We start from the raw sequence: 20094 nt of genomic DNA, 5'->3' as shown, positions 1-20094 counted from the left end.
CCCCTCCAGCCCCTTAGCAGCTGTGATACGGCCAGGGAGCCCGGCATGGCCACTGAACAAATATGTCCTGAGTACGCACTGTGCCAGGAGCCAAGGACAGAGCAGGAAAAACATCCCCTGAACCCATGGAGCTGTCTGTGTAGAAGGGAACACAAGCAATAAACATACCTGTCAGGGCGTGACGAGGCTGTAAAGAAAAAGGAAGTTGGGTGAGGGGCGGACAGGAGAACGAAAATGAAAGGGCAATACACAGACTGGGGAGACATTTGCAAAACATTTCTCTAAGGACCCAATCTAGAATATAGAAAGAACTCTTATAACTCATCGTAAGAAGACAAACAACCCAATTAAAAAACAAACAAACATGGGGCGCCTGGGTGGCGCAGTCGGTTAGGCGTCTGACTTCAGCCAGGTCACGATCTCGTGGTCCGGTCCGTGAGTTTGAGCCCCGCGTCGGGCTCTGGGCTGATGGCTCAGAGCCTGGAGCTTGTTTCTGATTCTGTGTCTCCCTCTCTCTCTGCCCCTCCCCCGTTCATGCTCTGTCTCTCTCTGTCCCAAAAATGAATAAACGTTGAAAAAAAAAATTTAAAAAAAACAAACAAACAAACAAACAAACAAACAAAAAACTTGAACACATGCTTCATCGGTATAGATACAGGGACGGCAAGTAAGGACCTGAAAAGATGCTCAACCTTTTTAGCCACTGGCGAAATGCAACTCGAAACCATAAAGAGATAGCCTTACACACGGATGTAAAATTAAATGGCCAAAATTAAGAAGACTAACCATAGTGTTGTTAGGGTGTGAAGGAACCAGAACTCACACTCTGCGGCTGGGCAGGTGAGGTGTGCCCACCTATCAGAAAGGCTAAAATAAAAAATAGTGATAACACCAAATGCTGGGAAGGATGCAGAAAAACCGGATGATCCATCCAGCGCTGGGGGAACCGTAAATGGTTTCCAACCACTGTGGAAAACAGCGTGGCAGCTTCTTTCAAAAGTGAACGTGCAGACCAACGATTACACCCTCGGGTGTTCATCCCAGGGGGGAAAGAAATGAAAACTGTGTTGGTGGAAAACCTCACATAAAGGTTCACAGCAGCTGTGTTCAGAATAGCCCCAAATTGGAAACGCCCGAGAGCCCCTCGTTGGGTGAATGCCGTGGCCGGAGAGAAATGGGAGCGGCCGATAGCATTCAGGGTAGGACGTCTCTCCCAGTCGTGGGAAGATTCTGGCTTCTACACCTGGAGACACGGGGACACCGGCAGGTGGGGGGAGGAGCAGCCAACGTGCGGACAGGACGTTTTCACAGCATCCCTGACTGCTCCATGGAGAGCCAAATGAAGAAGGAGGAAGGAAGCAGGAGCTGCGTTCAGATAGTCTCCTCCCCTGGGCCATTCTTTCTTTTATTCATTTTTTTTTAATTTTTTTTTCAACGTTTATTTATTTTTGGGACAGAGAGAGACAGAGCATGAACGGGGGAGGGGCAGAGAGAGAGGGAGACACAGAATCGGAAACAGGCTCCAGGCTCTGAGCCATCAGCCCAGAGCCTGACGCGGGGCTCGAACTCCCGGACCGCGAGATCGTGACCTGGCTGAAGTCGGACGCTTAACCGACTGCGCCACCCAGGCGCCCCCCCCCCGGGCCATTCTTGATGCAATGAGAGCTCATGTGACTTGGGACAGACCTCTCCCCCTGCCCCTTGCCACGGAAGGTTGAACCGTCCTTCGCATTCTGAGGCCTGGGGTTGTCGTACAGGGCACAGCCATTCAGCGCAGGTGGGAAGACAGGGTGAGCTTTGGGGGCGAGGTCGAGGAGTAGCAGGGCCCTGTGTGCCAAGGGGCCCCCAGGGAGTGTTCCTGAGCTCCCAGGGGCAGAGACGTCCCACATTAATTCCATATCCATCCTCAGATTGTCACACGACCCACAAAGGAGGGGGGACAGTGACTGTAGGCACCTCTCCAGCCAGGTAGAGGGCGCTGAGGAGGGGCCTGGAAGGAGGCTCAAGGGATCATAACTGGGGCACGGGTCTGAGGCCCCGCCAAAGAGCACCCTAGCCTCCTCGGTCCTCTTCAGGCAGCCAGTGTGCTGTGTCGCTTGTACCTGAATTTAAAATGGAAGAACAATGGGGCGCCTGGGTGGCACAGTCAGTTAAGCGTCCGACTTCAGCCAGGTCACGATCTCGCGGTCCGGGAGTTCGAGCCCCGCGTCAGGCTCTGGGCTGATGGCTCAGAGCCTGGAGCCTGTTTCCGATTCTGTGTCTCCCTCTCTCTCTGCCTCTCCCCCGTTCATGCTCTGTCTCTCTCTGTCCCAAAAATAAATAAACGTTGAAAAAAAAAATTTTTTTTTAATAAAATAAAATAAAAATAAAATGGAAGAACAAGAAACACAACATCCCGAGACCTTGTTCCTTATTGTTTCAGCATTTATCTACCTGTGACAGGGCCGTGGAATACAGCCTCTGGGCTCAGGAGCTGGGTTAGAGATGGTAGGGATCTGAGAAAAGTACCTTCTCCTCCAGGAAGCCCTCCTGACTATTCCGGCCCTGATTGGTGGGGAGGGGATCATACCTCCGAATCCGACAGGACTTCTAGCCCGACCTGTGTGTTTAAGGCCAGACCGTGCTCTGTCCATTTCTGTTCTTCTGGCCAGCTTTCCCAAGCCTGGGGCTCAGGGCTCTATTGGGTTGAACTGAATGACATCACTTTGTGATTGATCAGATCTGAGGGAAAAAAATATCACTTCTCTTTGAGCGGGCTTCCCAAGCATTCCGACCCTCTCTGCATCGATGAGGTCAAGGGTGCCCAGAGAGGTTACTTCCTTGCCCCAAGTCACACAGCATGTCTATGTGATTAGTTCATTGACGAGCCACGCCTGGGGTAGGAGGGAAGGTGAGGCCGTGTCTGTGTGGATGTGGAAAGCGCCTTTTGAAGGTCCTGCCATCTCAGCCGTGGGGCAGGCGGGGGAGGGGCCAGGAAAATCGCTCCTGTGGGTATTTATAATGACGAGTTTCTGAGAGCCTTCTTAGTGCAGCCCAGAACGCGTGCACCACTCGCCATATCTTCCACCCACCTCCCCGCCCAGCTGCTTGGGTTATTCTGCTCAGACGGGATAGAGCTGGCTGGGAGTTAGCAGGGCCTTGGCCTCCCCCTTCAACCCACCCTCTGAAAGACGCTGGTTTCCCTTCTCTCCCCCGGTGCTGCACGGGAGGGACCAACCGAAGGACCCCAGAGAGGCTGTTTTGTGGACAGACGTGTGTATTGGGGAGGAGGTTTTGGAGACATGGGAGCAACGCTGTCACCATCTCAGTGATGGGGAGGTTCGGGGGCTGAGCGGGACAACAGAGGCCAGAGACCGCGTCGGGGTCACAGAAGGTAGGGTGCAGCTTTCCGGTGAGTTCTCTTCCTGGTCTCTTGGGCGTCCCTCCATGCTGGCCCCACTGCGGACGCGCTCGGTCCCTTGCAGTCTCTGTATCCCCCTTAAGTGATCTCAGCCAGTCCCCAGGCCTCTCACATCGCGTGTGCTCAGCGCATCAGCCTCTGTGGGCTCCCGGGCGGCTCAGTTGGTTCAGCTGAGGTCATGATCTCGCGGTTCGTGGGTTCGAGCCCTGTGTCAGGTGAGCCCTGCTTTTCTCTCTCTCTCTCTGCCCCTCGCTCACTTGCGCGTCCCCCCCCCCCAAAAAAAAAAAAAAACAAGTCAAAAGAAAACAAAAAAGAAAGTCTGTGGGTTATGCCGTAACAGGCCTGCTAAGGCCAGGCTGGCAGATTCGGTGGGGAACAAACGAATTTCCTTGTTAGACTCAGACAGCAAAGGAAAGCCGGGCGAGACCCCAGCCCCCTGCGATCCTGCAGGCTGACCCTGAATCACCAGGGGCCAGACCACTGCCTCATGAGTAGGGGGACACTCCTGGACTGAACTTTCCTGCTCCAGCAGCACCTTAAACCTCATCAGAACCCGGGATGGGAACCCGGCCCCTGGCGGCCTCCAGAGAAGATGCCGAGGCTGGCGCTGGCTCTGTGGCACCGACCCCCCGCGCCTCCTGTGCTCGCCTGTCCTGGGAGGTCACAGGGCGTGTGGCCAGGGCTCGGAGCAGCCGTGGGGAAGCCCTGCCTACGCGGCCGATGTGAGTATGTGCAGGGGCTTCTGGGCACAGGCTGGGAGCTGCTCCACGAGTCTCCTTTCTTTGTTGTTTTTTAATGCTTCTTTATTTTTGAGAGAGAGCACGACAGAAGGCAGAACGTGAGCAGAGGAGGGGCAGAGAGAGAGGGAGGGACACAAAGATTTTGACTCCGAGCTGTCCGCACAGAGCCCACGAGAGCGGGGCTCGAACTCACGAACCGTGAGATCATGACCCGAGCCGAAGACGGCTCAGCCACCCAGCCACCCACGGAGCCACCCAGGCGCCCTGTCTTCTTTTTCTTCTTCTTTTTTAATGTTTATTTTTGAGAGAGAGAATGAGCAGGGGAGGGGCAGAGAGAGAGGGAAACCGAGGGCCCAAAGCTTTTTTACAAACGGGGAAACCGAGGCTGCACGAGACGAAGCGGCTCACCTAAGGTCTCCCGGCTGACAGGTAAGTCAGATCTGATGCCAGAAAGGCTGTGCTTCGCTCGCGGGACCAGCAGCCTCTCCCGACGTGGGAAACAATTTGGTGGGTCCTCAACGCGTGAAACAGAACGGCCACATGACCCGGCCATCCACTCCGAGGTACGCACCCAAGACCCCCGACAACGGGCGTCCAAACAAACACGTGAAGATGGCCGTTCAGAGCAGCACTGCCCCCCGCAAACAGCGACACGACAGCGAACGGTGGAGACGACCCCTGTGTCCGCCCACCGAAGAATGACAGGGCCATACGGCGGACTGCTACGCGGCCGTAAAAAGGGAACGAGGCACCGACACCTGTTACGGTGTGGCTGGACCTCAGAAACATGACCAAAGACTCAAACATGACAAGCCAGACTCAAAAGCCCACGCGTTGTATGAGTCCGTTGGTACAAAATGTCCAGAGACGCTGGTGGTTGTCAGGGACTCGGGTTGGGGGGCGGGGGGGTGGGAGGAAACAGGAAGTCCCTGCTTGATAGGTACAGCGTTTCCTTTTGGGGTGATGGAAACATTCTGGAACCAGGCAGAGGTGATGGTTGCATAACATCAAGAATGTTCTAAATGCCACTGAACTGTTTGCTTTAAAATGGTTAATTGTGTGTTATGTGAAGCCCACCTCAATTAAAATAAATACAGGCATGTTACAAAACAGATCTCAGGGTTGTGAGTTCGAGCCCCACACTGGGCGTAGAGATTACTTGTTAAAAGATGGGAAAAAAAACAAAATGCACAGCCCTACTGGAGGCAGGGCTCGGGGAGGACGAATTAGCACAGAAGCACAGTGGCCGCCCAGGCTAGTGCTCCCGGGCTTGGAATACAGTGTCGAGGGATCCAGAGCTGGCTGGAGCATACCCAGTCTGTGCCATCTCTCTCTCCTCCCCACGGTCCAGGGACGGGATTCCTCTCAGCTCCCGTGGCCGAGGCCACCCTGATGGACCCTCAGCCGCTTTGGCTTCTCCTGACCCTTGCCTGCCTTTAGGCTTCTTCTCACAGCTTCTGCCTCCTGCCTTCCCGGCTTTGGAACCCGCTGGTGGACCCGTGCTGGTCTCAGCATCCGTACCCCCAGAGGAAGATCTGGTGGTCTCAGTGGACCCCATCAGCCACTGCTGATGAAGGCCAGCGGGGAGACCGCCGCCTCTCAGGAGCGTTGTCTCCCTCACAGCTGACAGGTAGCGTGCCTGCTTTAACCCAGCCCTGCTCGGAGAAATTTCTCCTTTCCGTGATGGGAAAACCATGACTCGTTTTGCACATTCCCCGGAGGGAAGTGGTCTTGCTACCTGGCTCAGAAGAGAGAACTGAGTCATCTGAGCCGGGAAACGGGAGTAGGAGGGTCCCTGCGGCACCCCCACAAGTGGACTCGGTGCCCCTCTTCTGTTTCCGGAAGCCTCTTCTGCCCGCCCACCGCGGTGCCCTCAGGGAAAGCAGGGAAGGAGCCTTGAAAGTAGCCATTTACACATCAGCCCATTTTACAGATGAGGACGCTGAGCCCCGGAGAGAAGGAGATGGCTGCTGGGGGACACAGGAGTTGATGGCCGCTGCCCCTGTGGGGCCCAGTTCAGCTTCAAGCACCTCGGAGTCCGCGAACCCCAAACACCATCTAGTGACTGCACGCCTGGCCCGTCTCTCGGGACCCCTCCAGCTCACGGGAGGCGATCAGGGGGGTGCTGCTTCCCCCATCTTCCGGATGTTCCAGGGGTGCTGACACCCGTTTTTCCTAACCCTCACCCCCTCCACTCTGATGGAAAATCAGTCCCCTGCCCCCACCCTCTAGAGAAACAATCCGACCCCTCCGCCCAACACGGACTCAAGCATTCATTCATCTGTCTTGTCCCTCATTCATTTGGAACTCAAAACCTTGGGAAGATTTTATTAACAGTTTTCCCGCAGGTTGGGCCAGCACACCCTGTTCCGCCGTGGGTGGGGTCAGGGCACCGGCTGCCCGCACACCCCCTGGGCAAGGCCAGTGGGGAGAAGGCCTCCTGCCCAGGAGCGGCCCGGGCTCAGTCCTGCAGCTAGCTGGAATACGCCTCAGCCCTGTCCAGCGGCGGCCCCCGGTTCCCAGACGTGTATGCGGGGTCCAAGGTCCCCAGGGACTTGGGGACGGCCTCCTGCGTGATCTGGGAGTCGTGTGTCGTTTCCCTGTCAGAACCGCCCGTGTCCCTGACCAAGCAGACGAAGAGAGTAAGGGTTAGGGGCACAGAGCAAGCCTAAACCCCTGCAGCTGCTCAGGGACCTTTCTACTTAGACGCTGCCCTCGGCCAGAGACCAGTCTTTCCAGAGCCCTCACTGCGTGCCAGGGCCCCGGGATAAGGGAAGGGGCACCCCCTTTGGAACTGCGGGAACAGACGATTTACAGATCTTGCCATGAGCTGGACACTTGGAGGCCGCCGTCCCAAATCCCCAAAGAGCTAAGATTGTGGAAGACAGGCCACAGGAAAGAATGACCAGACAGAACGGACAGGAAGGCTTCCTGGAGGAGGGGACAGGTCATATATCCCGAAGGAGGGGGCTGAGAAAGGCATTCCAGGCACGCGACAGGAAGGGCTGGGGTAACAGTGGGAAGTCTGGTGTCGCTGGGGCTGGGATGGGGGTAGAGGAGGGATAAATGGGAGAGCCAGGCTAACGTCAGAGAACAGGACCTTTGGTGCCAGATTAACGTGCTGCCCACAAGGAGGGAGGGACATACCCGTGTCCCCAGCAAGTCTGACCAGACAGACCAGTCTCCTAGTGACTAATCTCATCTGTTATTTGTGTTTTTAAGGACTTAAATGGCAGAGGGCAACCTGATTTGCAAGTTCATTGTCCCCTTCCCCATCCCCCACCCAGCCCACAGGGCTTTTCCCACCTGACTGGTCTCTGTGTCCCCTTAATTTCACCTGCTCCAAGGGGACTTCCCATCTGTCCTCCCACCAGCACTGGGGCAGGCACCCTCTCCCCCTTCAAAGCCTCCCTCTCTCTGAGCAGCATTCTGCATAGGACCTGACGACTCATCCCCGTACAGGCTCGGCTCCTCCTGCTCCTTCCTCCAGGAAGCCCTCCCCGGCAGGGATCCAGCCAGGACCTTCCTCCCCCTCCTCTAGATTCCCACAGCACCTGCCGGTGCCTTGATTCCCCCCCCCCCCCGCGCCATCGTCCCAGGATGAGTGCATTGTGGGCGCACCTGACTTCCCACCAGGCAGCCCTGTGAGCTGCTCCGGACCCCCCACGGGAGACCTCAAGTCCTCGTCCAACATCAGAGCTGTTGGTAGCTTCAGAAGCCCAGGGCTCTGAGCTCAACTCTGTTTGAACTGGCTGTTGTGACCTTGGGCCTCAGTTTCCCCGGCTTACAGCAAGTAGGTGAACCGAACTATGACAACAAAGTTAATATTTACTGAGCGTCCAGGCGCTGCCCTGAAAACTCTAGGGATTATGTCACTTAACCTTCAAGACTCCACAGAGAGGACAGTATTTGTTCGTATCCCCGTCGCCCGGATGAGGAAATTGAGGCAGAGAAGGAGAGGTGTCAGAGCCGGGACCTGCCCGCAAAGCCCGGGTACCGAGCCCCTCCCCACCCAGCTGAATGATTTGACCTCGGGACACCCCAGGACACTGCTCCCCTCTCACCAGCCCCCGGCCCCGCCCCCACCCCGGGGTGGAAGGCAGCTCCATGGCCTTCTGGGCTCTCCCCTGCCTGGGGGGGGGGGACGCTCGAGGAGGAGCGTGCCTGGTGTGCACCCCGAGTCGCACCCTCCAGCCGGCGGCTACTCACAGGAGGCTGAGGACGATGGCACCAGCAAAGGCGACGAGCAGGAAGAAGGGCAGGGAGCCCAGGATGGACGTGATGACGATCATGCCCCCGCTCCGCCGGCCCGGCCACGTGTCGATCGCGGAGTAGGGGGTGGCTAATGGGACACGGGCCCACTCACTCCCCAGACACTGCACCCCTCAGCCTTCTCCCAGGGACACACAGGGGACCCCCCCCCCACTCCCAGGCCTGGCAGCCGCAGATCTCAGGATGAAGCAGGGACCCGGGTCGGTGTCTGTCCCCCCCCAGGTCTGAGGCGCAATTATCTTGCTTGTTCCACACCCACGTCCCAACTACCTCGTGTGTCTCGTCTCTTCCTCTCTTAACGGTCTTTCCGCACAATTTTATTTTTAAAAAATGTTTACTTAATTTTGAGAGAGAGAGAGCCAGAGGGAGAGGGGCGGAGGATCCCAAGCAGGCTCCAGGCTGTCAGCACAGAGCCCCGTGCGGGGCTTGAACTCACCAACTGTGAGATCATGGCCTGAGCCAAAGTCCGAGGCTTAACTGACTGAGCCACCCAGGTGTCCCTGGCCTTTTGCATAATTTTAAGTTACAACCTAACTCAACTCTTCTGGTGAAATGGATGGGATACGGATTATCCACAATTAAAGATGAGGCCTGGGGCACCCGGGTGGCTCAGTGGGTTAAGCATCTGACTTCGGCCCAGGTCATGATCTCGTGGTTGGTGGGTTCAAGCCCTGCATCGGGCTCTGTGCTGACAGCTCAGAGCCTGGAGCCCGCTTTGGATTCTGTGCCTCCCTCTCCTCTGCTCACTCTCTCTTTCTCTCAAAACCCTCTCAAAAATAAATTTTAAAAAATTAAAAAAAATTTTTTTTAAAGATGAGGCAAAGGGCCCTGGTCTAACAGAACCCCTCCACCCCTCTACCAAAGTCACCCTTTAGAACTCAGTGAACAACGTACAGGTCCTACGGTGAACTAGCTGCTTTCTGGTCATTGTCCCATGTAGACCCACGAGATGCCCAGTCTACAGATCACTTTCTGCAACTCAGGGAGACTGAGTTCCTGTCCCAGGGCACTCGGACTCTGGACTCGAGTTTACGTGCCGGTCTGTCTAGTCCCAAAGGGCACAGTCGTCCCACAAACTGACCTCGGGCCCTGCCCAAAAAGAACCGGGCCTGGTGCTTTTGCCTGGATAATTCAAAGGAATCCGGCTGGGGAGGCAGACCAAGGGTTTTTCCTCCCACTTCTGAGATGTGGGAACTGAGGTTCTGAAGGGTTCACACAGCAGTGAGGGGCAGAGGCTGGGCTTGAACTCGGGACTCTTGGTCCCAAGGCAGCACTGTTCCGGGGGGGGGGGGCACCCCAGCCACATGCACACATGCCCTGTCCACACCCGTCACTAGCCATGTGACTTCAAGCTACCTTTCAGAGCTACTGCGTGGCCCGTCAGCTTACCGTGGGGGTGGACTCAACATGGGGTGGGGGGGTCAGGATGGAATGCAGGACAAACGCCACACCCACCTCACTTACGCCAGCAAACCCGTCACCCGCTACAACACCTCAGACAAGGGAGGGGGCAAGTGTCAGGTAAACCATTTTAAGATGCACCTTCTGGGGCCCCTGGGTGGCTCAGTCGGTTAAGCGTCCGACTTTAGCTCAGGTCACGATCTCATGCTTCGTGAGTTCGAGCCCCGGCTCTGTGCTGACAGCTCGGAGCCTGGAGCCTGCTTCGGATTCTGTCTCCCTCTCTCTCTGCCCCTCCCTCCCACCCTGCACACATGCACGCACACTCTCTCTCTCTCTCAAAAAAATAAATAAATATTAAAAAACATTTCTTTAAAGATGCACTTTCCTCATCAGCCCAACAGCCTGCCCTGCATCTGGGGAGACTTTTCCCCATTGCAGGCTGAGTCTGCTTTCCCGGGTTCCCCTGAGGGTTGCCCCGCAGCCCTCCCCCGCCCCCCACTTACGACGGTTGGTGCGGATGGGGTCGGACCATAGGGTCTGGTCCTGTACTAAGCCCGCGGACATGTTGACGAGGATGTACTTGAACCTGCAAGGAGACGGAGCAAAGGGCGACTTCTATCCATCCTGTGCGCCCCGGCCACCGGCAGGTGGGAGGGGTTGGGAGGACAGGTCTGGGGGACAGACAGGGTACTTCTAGGAGATGGAAATCTAGGCGGCCACAGGGTGGGCTCTGGGCGACAGGACAGTGCTGGATTTGGCATCGGCACCGTTGCCCCATATTCCTGCCCCTGAACTCTTTCCAGGAAGCCTCCAGGAAGGGACCAATGGCCCTCCTGTCAGCTCTCCCTCTGGGAGCCCCGCCCCCACCATTTCTCTATTATCTATACGAGGCCTGTAGCATACTGGCTGAGTATTAACCCATTTGTCCTGGTGGTATTTTTGCCTTCCACTATTCCCAGCTTGGTCCTTGGCACACAAAAGGGACTTAAAAAAAAAAAAAAAAAGGGGGGGCACCTGGGTGGCGCAGTCGGTTGAGCGTCCGACTTCAGCCAGGTCACGATCTCGCGGTCCCTGAGTTCGAGCCCCGCGTCAGGCTCTGGGCTGATGGCTCAGAGCCTGGAGGCTGTTTCCGATTCTGTGTCTCCCTCTCTCTCTGCCCCTCCCCCGTTCATGCTCTGTCTCTCTCTGTCCCAAAAATAAATAAACATTGAAAAAAAAAAAAAAAAGGAATAATATTCATTCCCAACCCAACTTTCCTGGGACAGGGCTATATTTTTATGTAGAAAACCCCAGTCAAGTGTTTCTAATCATAAAGGAAGATCAGCACAAAATACCAAGAGCCCACTGAAGGTCTCATACATGGTCAGTTTAAAACAGCGGATATTCTGAGAACCAAAAAATCAACAGCCTCTAGTTGAACACTTAAAAAAAAAAGGGGGGGGGCGCCTGGGGGGGCTCAGTCAGTTAAGCATCCGACTTCGGCTCAGGTCACGATCTCGCGGTCCGTGAGTTCGAGCCCCGCGTCGGACTCTGTACTGACAGCTCAGAGCCTGGAGCCTGTTTCGGATTCTGGTCTCCCTCTCTCTCTGCCCCTCCCCCTCTCACACTGTCTCCGTGTCTCTCTCTCTCAAAAATAAACAAATGTTAAAAAAAAAAAAGATTTAAAAACTAATAAAAGAATTTCAAGATGACAAAGGCAGAGGATTAAGCCAAGCAGGTGTCCTTCTGAGTGCCTGGGGCCCTGGCATGGTCACACGCCCTGAAACAGGCCCCTTCGTGAGCCCTGGGCCAGTCCTGGTACAAGAAACGCGGCCCTTCTGGGCCTTCCTGAGTCAGGGCTGGGGCATGACGGTCACTCCCCCACAGCTGCCCACACCCACCTGTACTCCGTGGCCGCCGAGAGGGGCGGGTTGCAGAGGCCATGGAAGTTGGGGTCTGAAAGGCAGGTGCCGTTGGCGCCCACCTTGACGAGGTAGGCGTCCAGGATTTCCGAGGCCCGGGCCACATCCCCGATGGCATCCAAGCTGGGCAGGTCACCACAGGGGATCAGGTCAAAGGCCGCTGCCTTATAGGGGCCTGTCCTTCCCCCCTCCGTTTGCTGGAAGGTGGAGCTCAGCGGGGTCTTGGCATCCTGCACGGAGGCGTTCCTGGAGCTGGCTGCAGAGACAGGGTCGGGAATGAGATTCCTGGCCACCTCAGCTCAAAGTCACTCATCACTCAGCCATTCACCCAATACCCGCGGACAACCTCCCTGAGCCGGCGCTATGCTGGGCCCTGCGTCCCAGGCTGAGGCAGGTTCAGCCCTGCTTCGAGGGCTCCCTGTGCCACGGAGGGGGCAGACGGGATCACCTCTCGGCTTCGGGCGCCGTGCCCGGCTCCCGGCTCTCACCCACCTCCTCTTCCTACAGACCCTCCCACCCCAACAGACTTCCACCATTTTCCCCCGAGAACCCTGGATGTTCCGTAAAATGAGAAAGGAGGGTGCTACGGTCCGGGGCAAACAGCATGCAGGCAGACAGACCTGCGTTGGGTCCTAGGTCCCTTCCTTACTTGCTGGGTGATTTTGGACAACCCCTTGTACCTCTCTGGGCCCTGGTCTGTAAAGTGGGAGAGAACCCCCCTGCAGTGGGCACAGATCGGGCGCAGGTAGGCAGGAGGGAAATGTCAGCTGAAAGAATAAAATGATGGCCCTGAACGGGCTGCCAGAAATGTAAGAGGTCGTCACTGGGTTCTTTCTCTCAGAAGCCCAGGATCGCCCCAGTGAGCAGGCGAGGCCGGGCCAGAGCACGTGGGGCCGAGTGCATGGTTTCCCTCGCAAACCCCAATCAGGCACCACCTCGGGGGGCCCGGGGAAGGGCCGGGGCTGGAGACACCACAGTGATCTGGGTTCACTTTCCAGCCTGGGAGCTCCCACGAGTGACTCCACCTCTGTGAGCCTTGATTCCTTGCTCTGTGATGGGCATCCTAGCAGCTGTCTTGCCGGCCGGTTGTCCATATTAGCTCTAAGGTGTGGGAAGCACTGAGGACGATGCAGGTGCTCAGTGACTGGTGCTGCCTTTCTTTCTCCGCTAGACTGGACGCTTCTCGGGGACGAGTCCGTACGTGTGGCCGCAGCTCCCCGCCCAGGGCTGGCACGGAGCCCACAGGGCTGCATGTCAGTGAGGTACACGGGGGGAGTCGCGTTCCGGTGCTAAAGCACCCCGCTACCTGTGTCCTTTCCTCCTCCCTGCAGACAGGTCACAGCCCCTTTCAGTGCGGCCCGCGGGAAGAAGACCTTTACCTGAGTCGACCAGGACATAGAGGTAGACCTCAAAAGTGCCATCGAGGGCCGCGGAGCTGTCAAACACGCAGAGAGGCTTTTCCAAGGCCACCGTGGTGAGGGTCGGGTTGTTGGTGGCAAAGGTCACACTGGCCAGCTGGGGCTGGAGGTTCACACCTAGAGGAGGCGATGAGGACAGGAGCTGACCCCCAGCAGAAGAGCCCACAGCGCTGGGCACACTCTGCCCCCCCACCCCATGTCTGCACAGGGTTCCTGACACCCAGAGTGTGCCGGGCACTGGGGTTCGCCCTCCCCGAGGGCCATTTCACGAACTTGTCTCAGACACAGGCGGCACCCCTGCCCCCACAAGCCCCCCTCCCACCCCCTGAAGCCAAGCGGTCCAGCCCCCTGCTGCCCTCTCTCTCTTCGGTTGCCAAGAACCCCACTGCCTCTCCTAAGCATCTCTTCACGCAGTCGGCCCAGTCCAGTGGCTCCACTCTCTTCACGTGGACCCTTCCCCCATTCTCTGCTCTCTAACATGCAAACCTGACCCTGTCACTCTCCTCCTGGGCCCCTTCTGTGGCTCCCCACTGCGTTGGAAGGGACTCCAACACAGTCCAGCCCCTCTGAAGGGGCATCAAAGTCCTGAGGTTCTGGGCTTTGCTTCCTTGGGCCTGCGGCCTCACCCCAAAGCACGCCCCCCACCCACCCCCACCCCATGCTCCAGCCACGCTGATGGACAGTGGTCGGGAGGTTCCCAGGATAGACCATACTGCCTCCCTCCTTGAACTTGCCGGGGCTGCCCCTTCCCCTGCAATGCCCCTCCATCCCCTCCAGTCCAGGCCTCTCCAGGATCTAGTCCCGCCCCTTCTCCGCTCTCCCGCAGCCCCCTGTGCGTCTGTCTCTCACAGCACCCATCACAGGGATCTGTGATCCCTGAGCCCTGGAATCCCACCTGAGGAAGCTTATTAGTTAGTGTGGTCTATTGTTAGCAACACCCGGCTCCCCAGAGGATCCACAGGGCTTGGCACAGAGCAGGCAGGCGTGCCCGTTCCTGGAGCGAACACGCGAAGCTCCCCGTTCCCAACGCTCCTTTGCATCCAGGTTCCTCTGAGGACTGTGGGAGGGTCAGGGCCCAGGTCACAGCTGCCCGCCCTCCCGAGGCACGGCCCCTTCTCCCCTTCCCCGCTCACCCGAGCCGAGGCGCAGGCAGCCGAGGGCCAGCAGGGCCCAGAGCGGAAGCATGGCCTTGAACCAGCCGCGGGGAGCGCGGGGCGGGCGGTCCAGCGGGCACCGCGCCTCTCAGGGTCCGCGCACCTGGCGGCCTGGGCCCTCCCTCGGCGCGCCCCGCCCTCGCCCGCGCCGGCCAATCCCCGGCCTCCTCGCTGGCTATTTGCATACGCCCCGCCCCGTCTCCCCAGAACCCTGGTTCCCCGGGGCACAGGCCCGCCCCGCGTCTCCACCGAAGCGCCTACTGTGTGCAAGGAGCTGGGGCGGTGCTCTCACAGCGTCTCTTCCCTAAGGAGACCTCTGCGGGCAAGACGTCCCCTCTTTGAGCCACGGCTTCCACCCTGTGAAATGGGCCTCTATTTCCTACGGCTGTTTACGGAGACCCTACTAGGTGCCAGATACTCTCTCGGCTCTTGTGAAGATTAAACAGGCTAATGAGAAAAAGCGCTGTCATAGAGACCACGAGGTCCCGGGCCTGTGAGCTCTCCAGAGACCCCGCTGTGACCCTTGGGGTTCACAGGTGGACGGCCAGGGACTCTCCAGGCCGCACACACACTCTTCCAGCGTCAGGAATCTCCAAGAGTGTCTTAAATACTGTATTTTACATATAAGAAATAAATCAACAAGGGTGGGGGGGGGGGGACTAAAATTGGAAACTTAACAGAAAGTAAGGAATCCGGGTATAGCATGAACGACGTAACCCTGTGCAGAAAACTACCGAGAAACTTGACGAGGCCTGTCTGACTGTGCTCCCTTGTAGAGAGCACTGTGAAGGCAGGGAGAGCTGTAGCCAAGGCCTGGACCGCAGGAGTGAAGCAGGGGTGGGGAGGGCAGAGCAGTTCTGCAGCGACTTGGGTGTGCCCCAGAACTGGCGTCAGGACCCAGCTCCTCAATACAGCACGAGGGAGATTTGGGGGGCACGGGGGAGGAGAACTTAGGGAGTTTTGAATTGGTAGTTTTGCTAAGATAAAAATAGCAACTCCCTGGCTCTGTCTGCTCAAAGGGCCTAGCCACAGTCACTTAGCACTCTGGGTCCTGCAAAAGCATTCCCCCGTAAAAGGCACTGGGCCCCCTGGGAGAGATGGTAACTTCCCGGCTGGGACAGAGAATGTCAGGAGGAGCCTAGAAACTAAAGTACTGGAAAACCATGGGACTATGTCCAAGGTGCAGGCCCAGAAGGGGCTTGAAGGGGCGCCCAGCGGCCAGATGGAAAGTTTGCACACAAAATAAATAATAAAAGTAACAAATCTAGCCCCTTGGGTGAAACGTGAATCCACGGGCCAATACTGGCACTTTAAAAAATGTTATAAAACAGGGGAGCCTAGGTGGCTCAGTCATTTGAGCATCTGACTCTTGGCTTCGGCTCAGGTCATGATCTGTGGTTTGTGGGTTCGAGCCCTGCATTGGGCTCTGTGCTGACAGTGTGGAGCCTGCTTGGGTTTCTCTGTCTCCCTCTCTCTCGGCCCCTCTCTTCTGCTCTCTCTCTTTCTCTCTCGAACTCGGAATAAATAAATCTTTCAAAAACTTAAAAAGTAAAAAAAACAAAAAAAAAACAAAAAACATGTATGGGGTGCCTGGGTGGCTCAGTCGGTTGAACGTCCGACTTTGGCTCAGGTCATGATCTCTCAGTCCGTGAGTTCGAGCCCCGTGTTGCCTCTGTGCTGACAGCTCAGAGCCTGGAGCCTGTTTCAGATTCTGTGTCTCTCTCTCTCTGCCCCTCCCCTGCTCGTGCTCTGTCTCTTTCGGTCTCAAAAATAAAAACATTAAAAAAACATTTTTTTAAATGTTGTAAAAGAGAACATTTTTCTTCGGAGAACACCAACTAATAAATGTACAAGGAATGACAAACCAAAAATCGCCATTTTGCAAACGTCCTGGTAATAACTGATTTCAAGAAAAATCATCTCAATGAATGTTAAAACCATAGATGAAACATTTTGTTAAATTTTTTTTAACGTTTGGGGATGGGCTAAATGAATAAGAGGCATTAAGGAATCTACTCCTGAAATCATGGTTTCACTATATGCTAACTAATTGGGATGTAAGTTTTAAAAAATAAAAAATAAAATTAAAAAAAATTTTAATGTGTATTCATTTTTGAGAGACAGAGAGAGACAGAGTGCAAGCGGGGGTGGGGCAGAGAGGGAGGGAGACACAGAATCCGAAGCAGGCTCCAGGCTCTGCGCTGTCAGCACAGAGCCCGACGCGGGCCTCGAACCCACAAACAGCGAGATCATGACCTGAGCCGAAGTCGGACACTTAACCGACTGAGCCACCCAGGCGCCCCATAGGTGAAAGATTTTTTAAGGAACAGGATGTGTAGGAATCTGGGGACATCAGCTTAGGGAAGTAATCAGACGTAAGATAACCGATAATGGATAGACTGACTTCATGTGCTTCCTTGGTGTCACGCCTCTGAGAAGGGCCCAGGATCTTCTTTGCAGTGTTCCCATCCCAAAAGTTTAACCTAAATCAGACCAAGAGGAAACAACCGGACAAACACAAATTGAGGGACTTCCTGCAAACCAGCTGGCCTGGGTGTTTTGAACATGTTAATATCAGCAAAGCCAGAGGCAAACACAACACAAAACAAAAGGCTGAGAACTGTTGAAGACTGAAGGAGGCTCAACCACTAACTGCCCTGGTGACCCTTGATTAATTCCTGGATGAAAACTACCTACAAAGAGCCCTGTTACGGCTAGTAGGACAATGAGGGGAATCCAGATTATGGAATGCGTATCAGATAATAATATTGAGTAGATCTGCCATTTCCAGAATGCAGTCACGGTATCGTGGTCGCGTACAAGGAGCTGCATGCCGGACGATGTCACCACCTCCGAAGCGAGAGCAGATACATGAATAAGGAGGGACAGAGAGGAAGAGAGAGAAAATGTCGCAGAATGTTAACATTTGGTAAAAAAACATGGATGTTCTTGAAACGTGTCTATAGATTTGAAATGTGCCCAAGCGAAGATGTGTTTAAAAACCGGACACGCTGCTCCCCTCTCTGGGCCTCACTTTCCCCTCTGTGAAATGGGCACGAGTCCGAGCGCCCCGAGCCCTGACATGCCGAGTGGATGATCAGATCCTTATCTCTGGGAGACAGAAAGTGACAGAAAGTCTCTGCCCCAGAGATAGGGATCTCTTGGGCAAGGTGCTGGGGGGTTCCTCCAAAAATGTTTACAGGCTGACATTTCCTGTCCGATGATCATTTGTGTGCCTGGACTGGAACAGGACCTGGTTGAGTTGTTCGTGAAGGTTCAGCCCAGAATCGCCCGTGAGAGAGAGAAGACCCAGGCACCCGTGGCCTTCTCCCAGACAGTGCAGTTTCTCATGAAAAAAAACAAAAAATAAAGCCCTCCTGTCTCTTGTCTTGCCCAAATATGGCAAGAACATCTGGGGAAAAGAGTTAAAATAATCTGCTAAGGCCTCCAAACATTCTGGGAAAAAAAAAAAAAAAAGTCTTGGATTTATAAACATCCACTTCAAAGATGCTGACTTTTGTTTGGTGAATTCTGAAGAGGGGCAAGTGCAAGGGGAAATGGGGTCACTGTGGCACGTTGGCTGGGAGACACCACGCTGGTGTGCGTGGAGGGAAATGGAGAACCAGGAGGCCCTGACAGGGGGGTTCCTGTGCCCAGCGCCCCGGGGTGCACATTCCAAAACCGTTTTTGGAATATATATATATATATATATATTTTTTTTTTTTTTTAATTTCCCTTTTTGATCAAGCAAATTCCAGGGCACCGAGCTGCAGTCTGACTTTACATCTGTTTGTGCGTCTCAGTGCATCAGACCATCTTCGTGAACCCTGGCCCAGATGACAAGCTTGTCAGGAGGCCGCAAAGCAGGAAGAGCTGGGATGTGAGAGGTTATGCAAACCCCAGCCCTGCGCAGACCTCCTCTGAACTTGAAACGTGGGGAATTTACGGGTGGGAAATTCTTGACCCCGACATGTTTCTCCAAGCACCAGAGAGGCCTGGGCCTCTGGTTTCCATGACTCTTTTCTTTAGAAGCCAGAGAAGTTGCCAGAAATCCTCACCGCAGTGAGCTCTTGCCTTTAGTGTTGTCTACGTCTGAAAAGTCCTGGAGGCTTTCCAAGGTGCTGAGACCCAGTCACTTTGTTTTTTGTTTTTTTTTTTTAATGTTTATTCATTTTTTCAATTATTTAAAAAAATTTTTTTTAACATTTATTCATTTTTTGAGAGACAGAGCATGAGTGCGGGAGGGGCAGAGAGAGAGGGAGACACAGAATCCGAAGCGGGCTCCAGGCTCCGAGCTGTCGGCACAGAGCCCGACGCGGGGCTCGAACCCACGGACCGTGAGATCATGACCTGAGCCGAAGTCGGACGCTTAACCGACTGAGCCACCCGGGTGCCCAATGTTTATTAATATTTGAGAGAGAGAGAGAGGGAATGGGTGGGAGACGGGCAGAGAGAGAGGGAGACACAGAATCCGAAGCAGACTCCAGGCTCTGAGCTGTCAGCACAGAGCCGGACTCAGGGCTCGAACCCATGAACCGTGAGATCATGACCTGAGCTGAAGTCAGACGCTTAACCGACTGAGCCACTCAGGTGCCCCTGGATCCAGTCACGTGAAAACAAAATGAAATGAATGTAAGTAAGGTAACCTGAGCCCCGAGCCTTGGGAGCCTGGCCATCCACCCCCCACCCCCCCACCCCCACCCCCAGCTCCAGGCTGTTCCGAGAAGCTCCCACCTCCCTCCCAGGCTCCAGCCACCTGTCCTGCAGAGCATCCCCACCCTGGTGGTCCCGGAGGCCCCTGCCCCTGCTTCCCTCGGGAGCAGTCCCTGCCCCTTTCCAAAGCCTTAGTGTCTTTCTCAGTAAATGTGGGCTCTCAAGGTGCCCCCTGGCAGAGCAGAGGCATGAAGTGTTTGCTGTGTGGCTGGGGGTTGGGGGCTGGGCAGTGCTGGCGGTTAGAGCTCTCATCTGCCTCTGCCCAGTGCCATCGGGTTCGTCCTGCCTTCTCTCGACTGTCCTCAGCCCTCCCTTCCCGGTCCCTGTCCTGCCAGATCCAACCATATTCGACAGATAATGAGCACCTACTGTGTGCTGGGCACACGAGTTCCCCCCCCGCCCAAGCGACTCATATCCCTGTCTTCCTTTACCGGTCCTGCTACGCTGCCTGGTGTGTGTATCAGTTTGCTAGGGCTGCAGAAACAGATTCCACAGGCTGGGGACTTAAGCCATAGAAACCTTGTTTCTCACGGTTCCAGAGGCTGGAAGTCTGAGATCACAGTGTGGGCAGGTCTGCTTCCTTCTGAGCCTCTCTCCTGGGCGTCCTCCCCCTGTGTCCTCACGTGGACATCCCTCTGTGTGCCTGTGTCCCGACCTCCTCTTTTTCTAAGGACACCGGTCACGTTGGATTAGGGCTCACCCTCCAGACCTTATTTTACTTAATTACCTCTTTAAAGGCCCCGTCTCCAAATACAGTCACTTTCGGAGATACCGGGGGTCAGGACCTCAGCATGTGCATTTGGGGGAACACAGCTCACGATAGGTTCTGTCCTTGCCTTCTTGCCTGGACCAGTAACCAGTAACAGCAGGAGCCCCCGGGTGCAGGGACTATGCTGAGCGTTTGACCTATATTAACTCATTTATCACATCTGGTCTGGGAGGCGGGTGTGATTATTGCCTCCAGTTTACAGATGGGGAAACTGAGGCTGAGGACCTAGAATGTAAACATCTCTCTGGAACAGTCTCTAACCCCAGCACCCAGCGTCGGCTGCTACGCTGGACAAATAGGTGTGTCCAGTGGCCCCCAGGTAAGAC

At 55.5% G+C, this 20094-nt stretch overlaps 1 protein-coding gene across 1 annotated transcript; it reads right to left on the bottom strand.

Annotated features, from left to right (window-relative positions):
• Positions 1 to 6436: 6436 nt before the first annotated feature.
• Positions 6437 to 14395, bottom strand: UPK3A (uroplakin 3A). The gene is made up of 6 exons (XM_045464620.1): positions 14266 to 14395; positions 13094 to 13249; positions 11694 to 11970; positions 10317 to 10399; positions 8350 to 8482; positions 6437 to 6761 (listed from the first exon to the last, which is right to left on the bottom strand). Exons 1-6 carry the CDS (start codon positions 14315 to 14317, stop codon positions 6614 to 6616), a joined length of 849 nt encoding a protein of 282 aa, XP_045320576.1. The 5' UTR covers positions 14318 to 14395; the 3' UTR covers positions 6437 to 6613.
• Positions 14396 to 20094: the final 5699 nt, after the last annotated feature.

This window comes from Leopardus geoffroyi, chromosome B4 (assembly GCF_018350155.1).
Source record: "Leopardus geoffroyi isolate Oge1 chromosome B4, O.geoffroyi_Oge1_pat1.0, whole genome shotgun sequence".
NCBI classification, from domain to species: Eukaryota; Metazoa; Chordata; class Mammalia; order Carnivora; family Felidae; genus Leopardus; species Leopardus geoffroyi.
This window is presented reverse-complemented; position numbering and strand designations above follow the sequence as displayed.

Bases quoted from the DNA above. Each gene is read 5' to 3' on its own strand.
- UPK3A (XM_045464620.1), bottom strand. From the start codon at position 14,317: ATGCTTCCGCTCTGGGCCCTGCTGGCCCTCGGCTGCCTGCGCCTCGGC. The intron at 13,250-14,265 runs GTGAGCGGGGAA...CGCCTCCTCTAG, and splicing joins CTGCCTGCGCCTCGGCTCGG to GTGTGAACCTCCAGCCCCAG. The intron at 11,971-13,093 runs GTAAAGGTCTTC...CTGTCTCTGCAG, and splicing joins CTATGTCCTGGTCGACTCAG to CCAGCTCCAGGAACGCCTCC.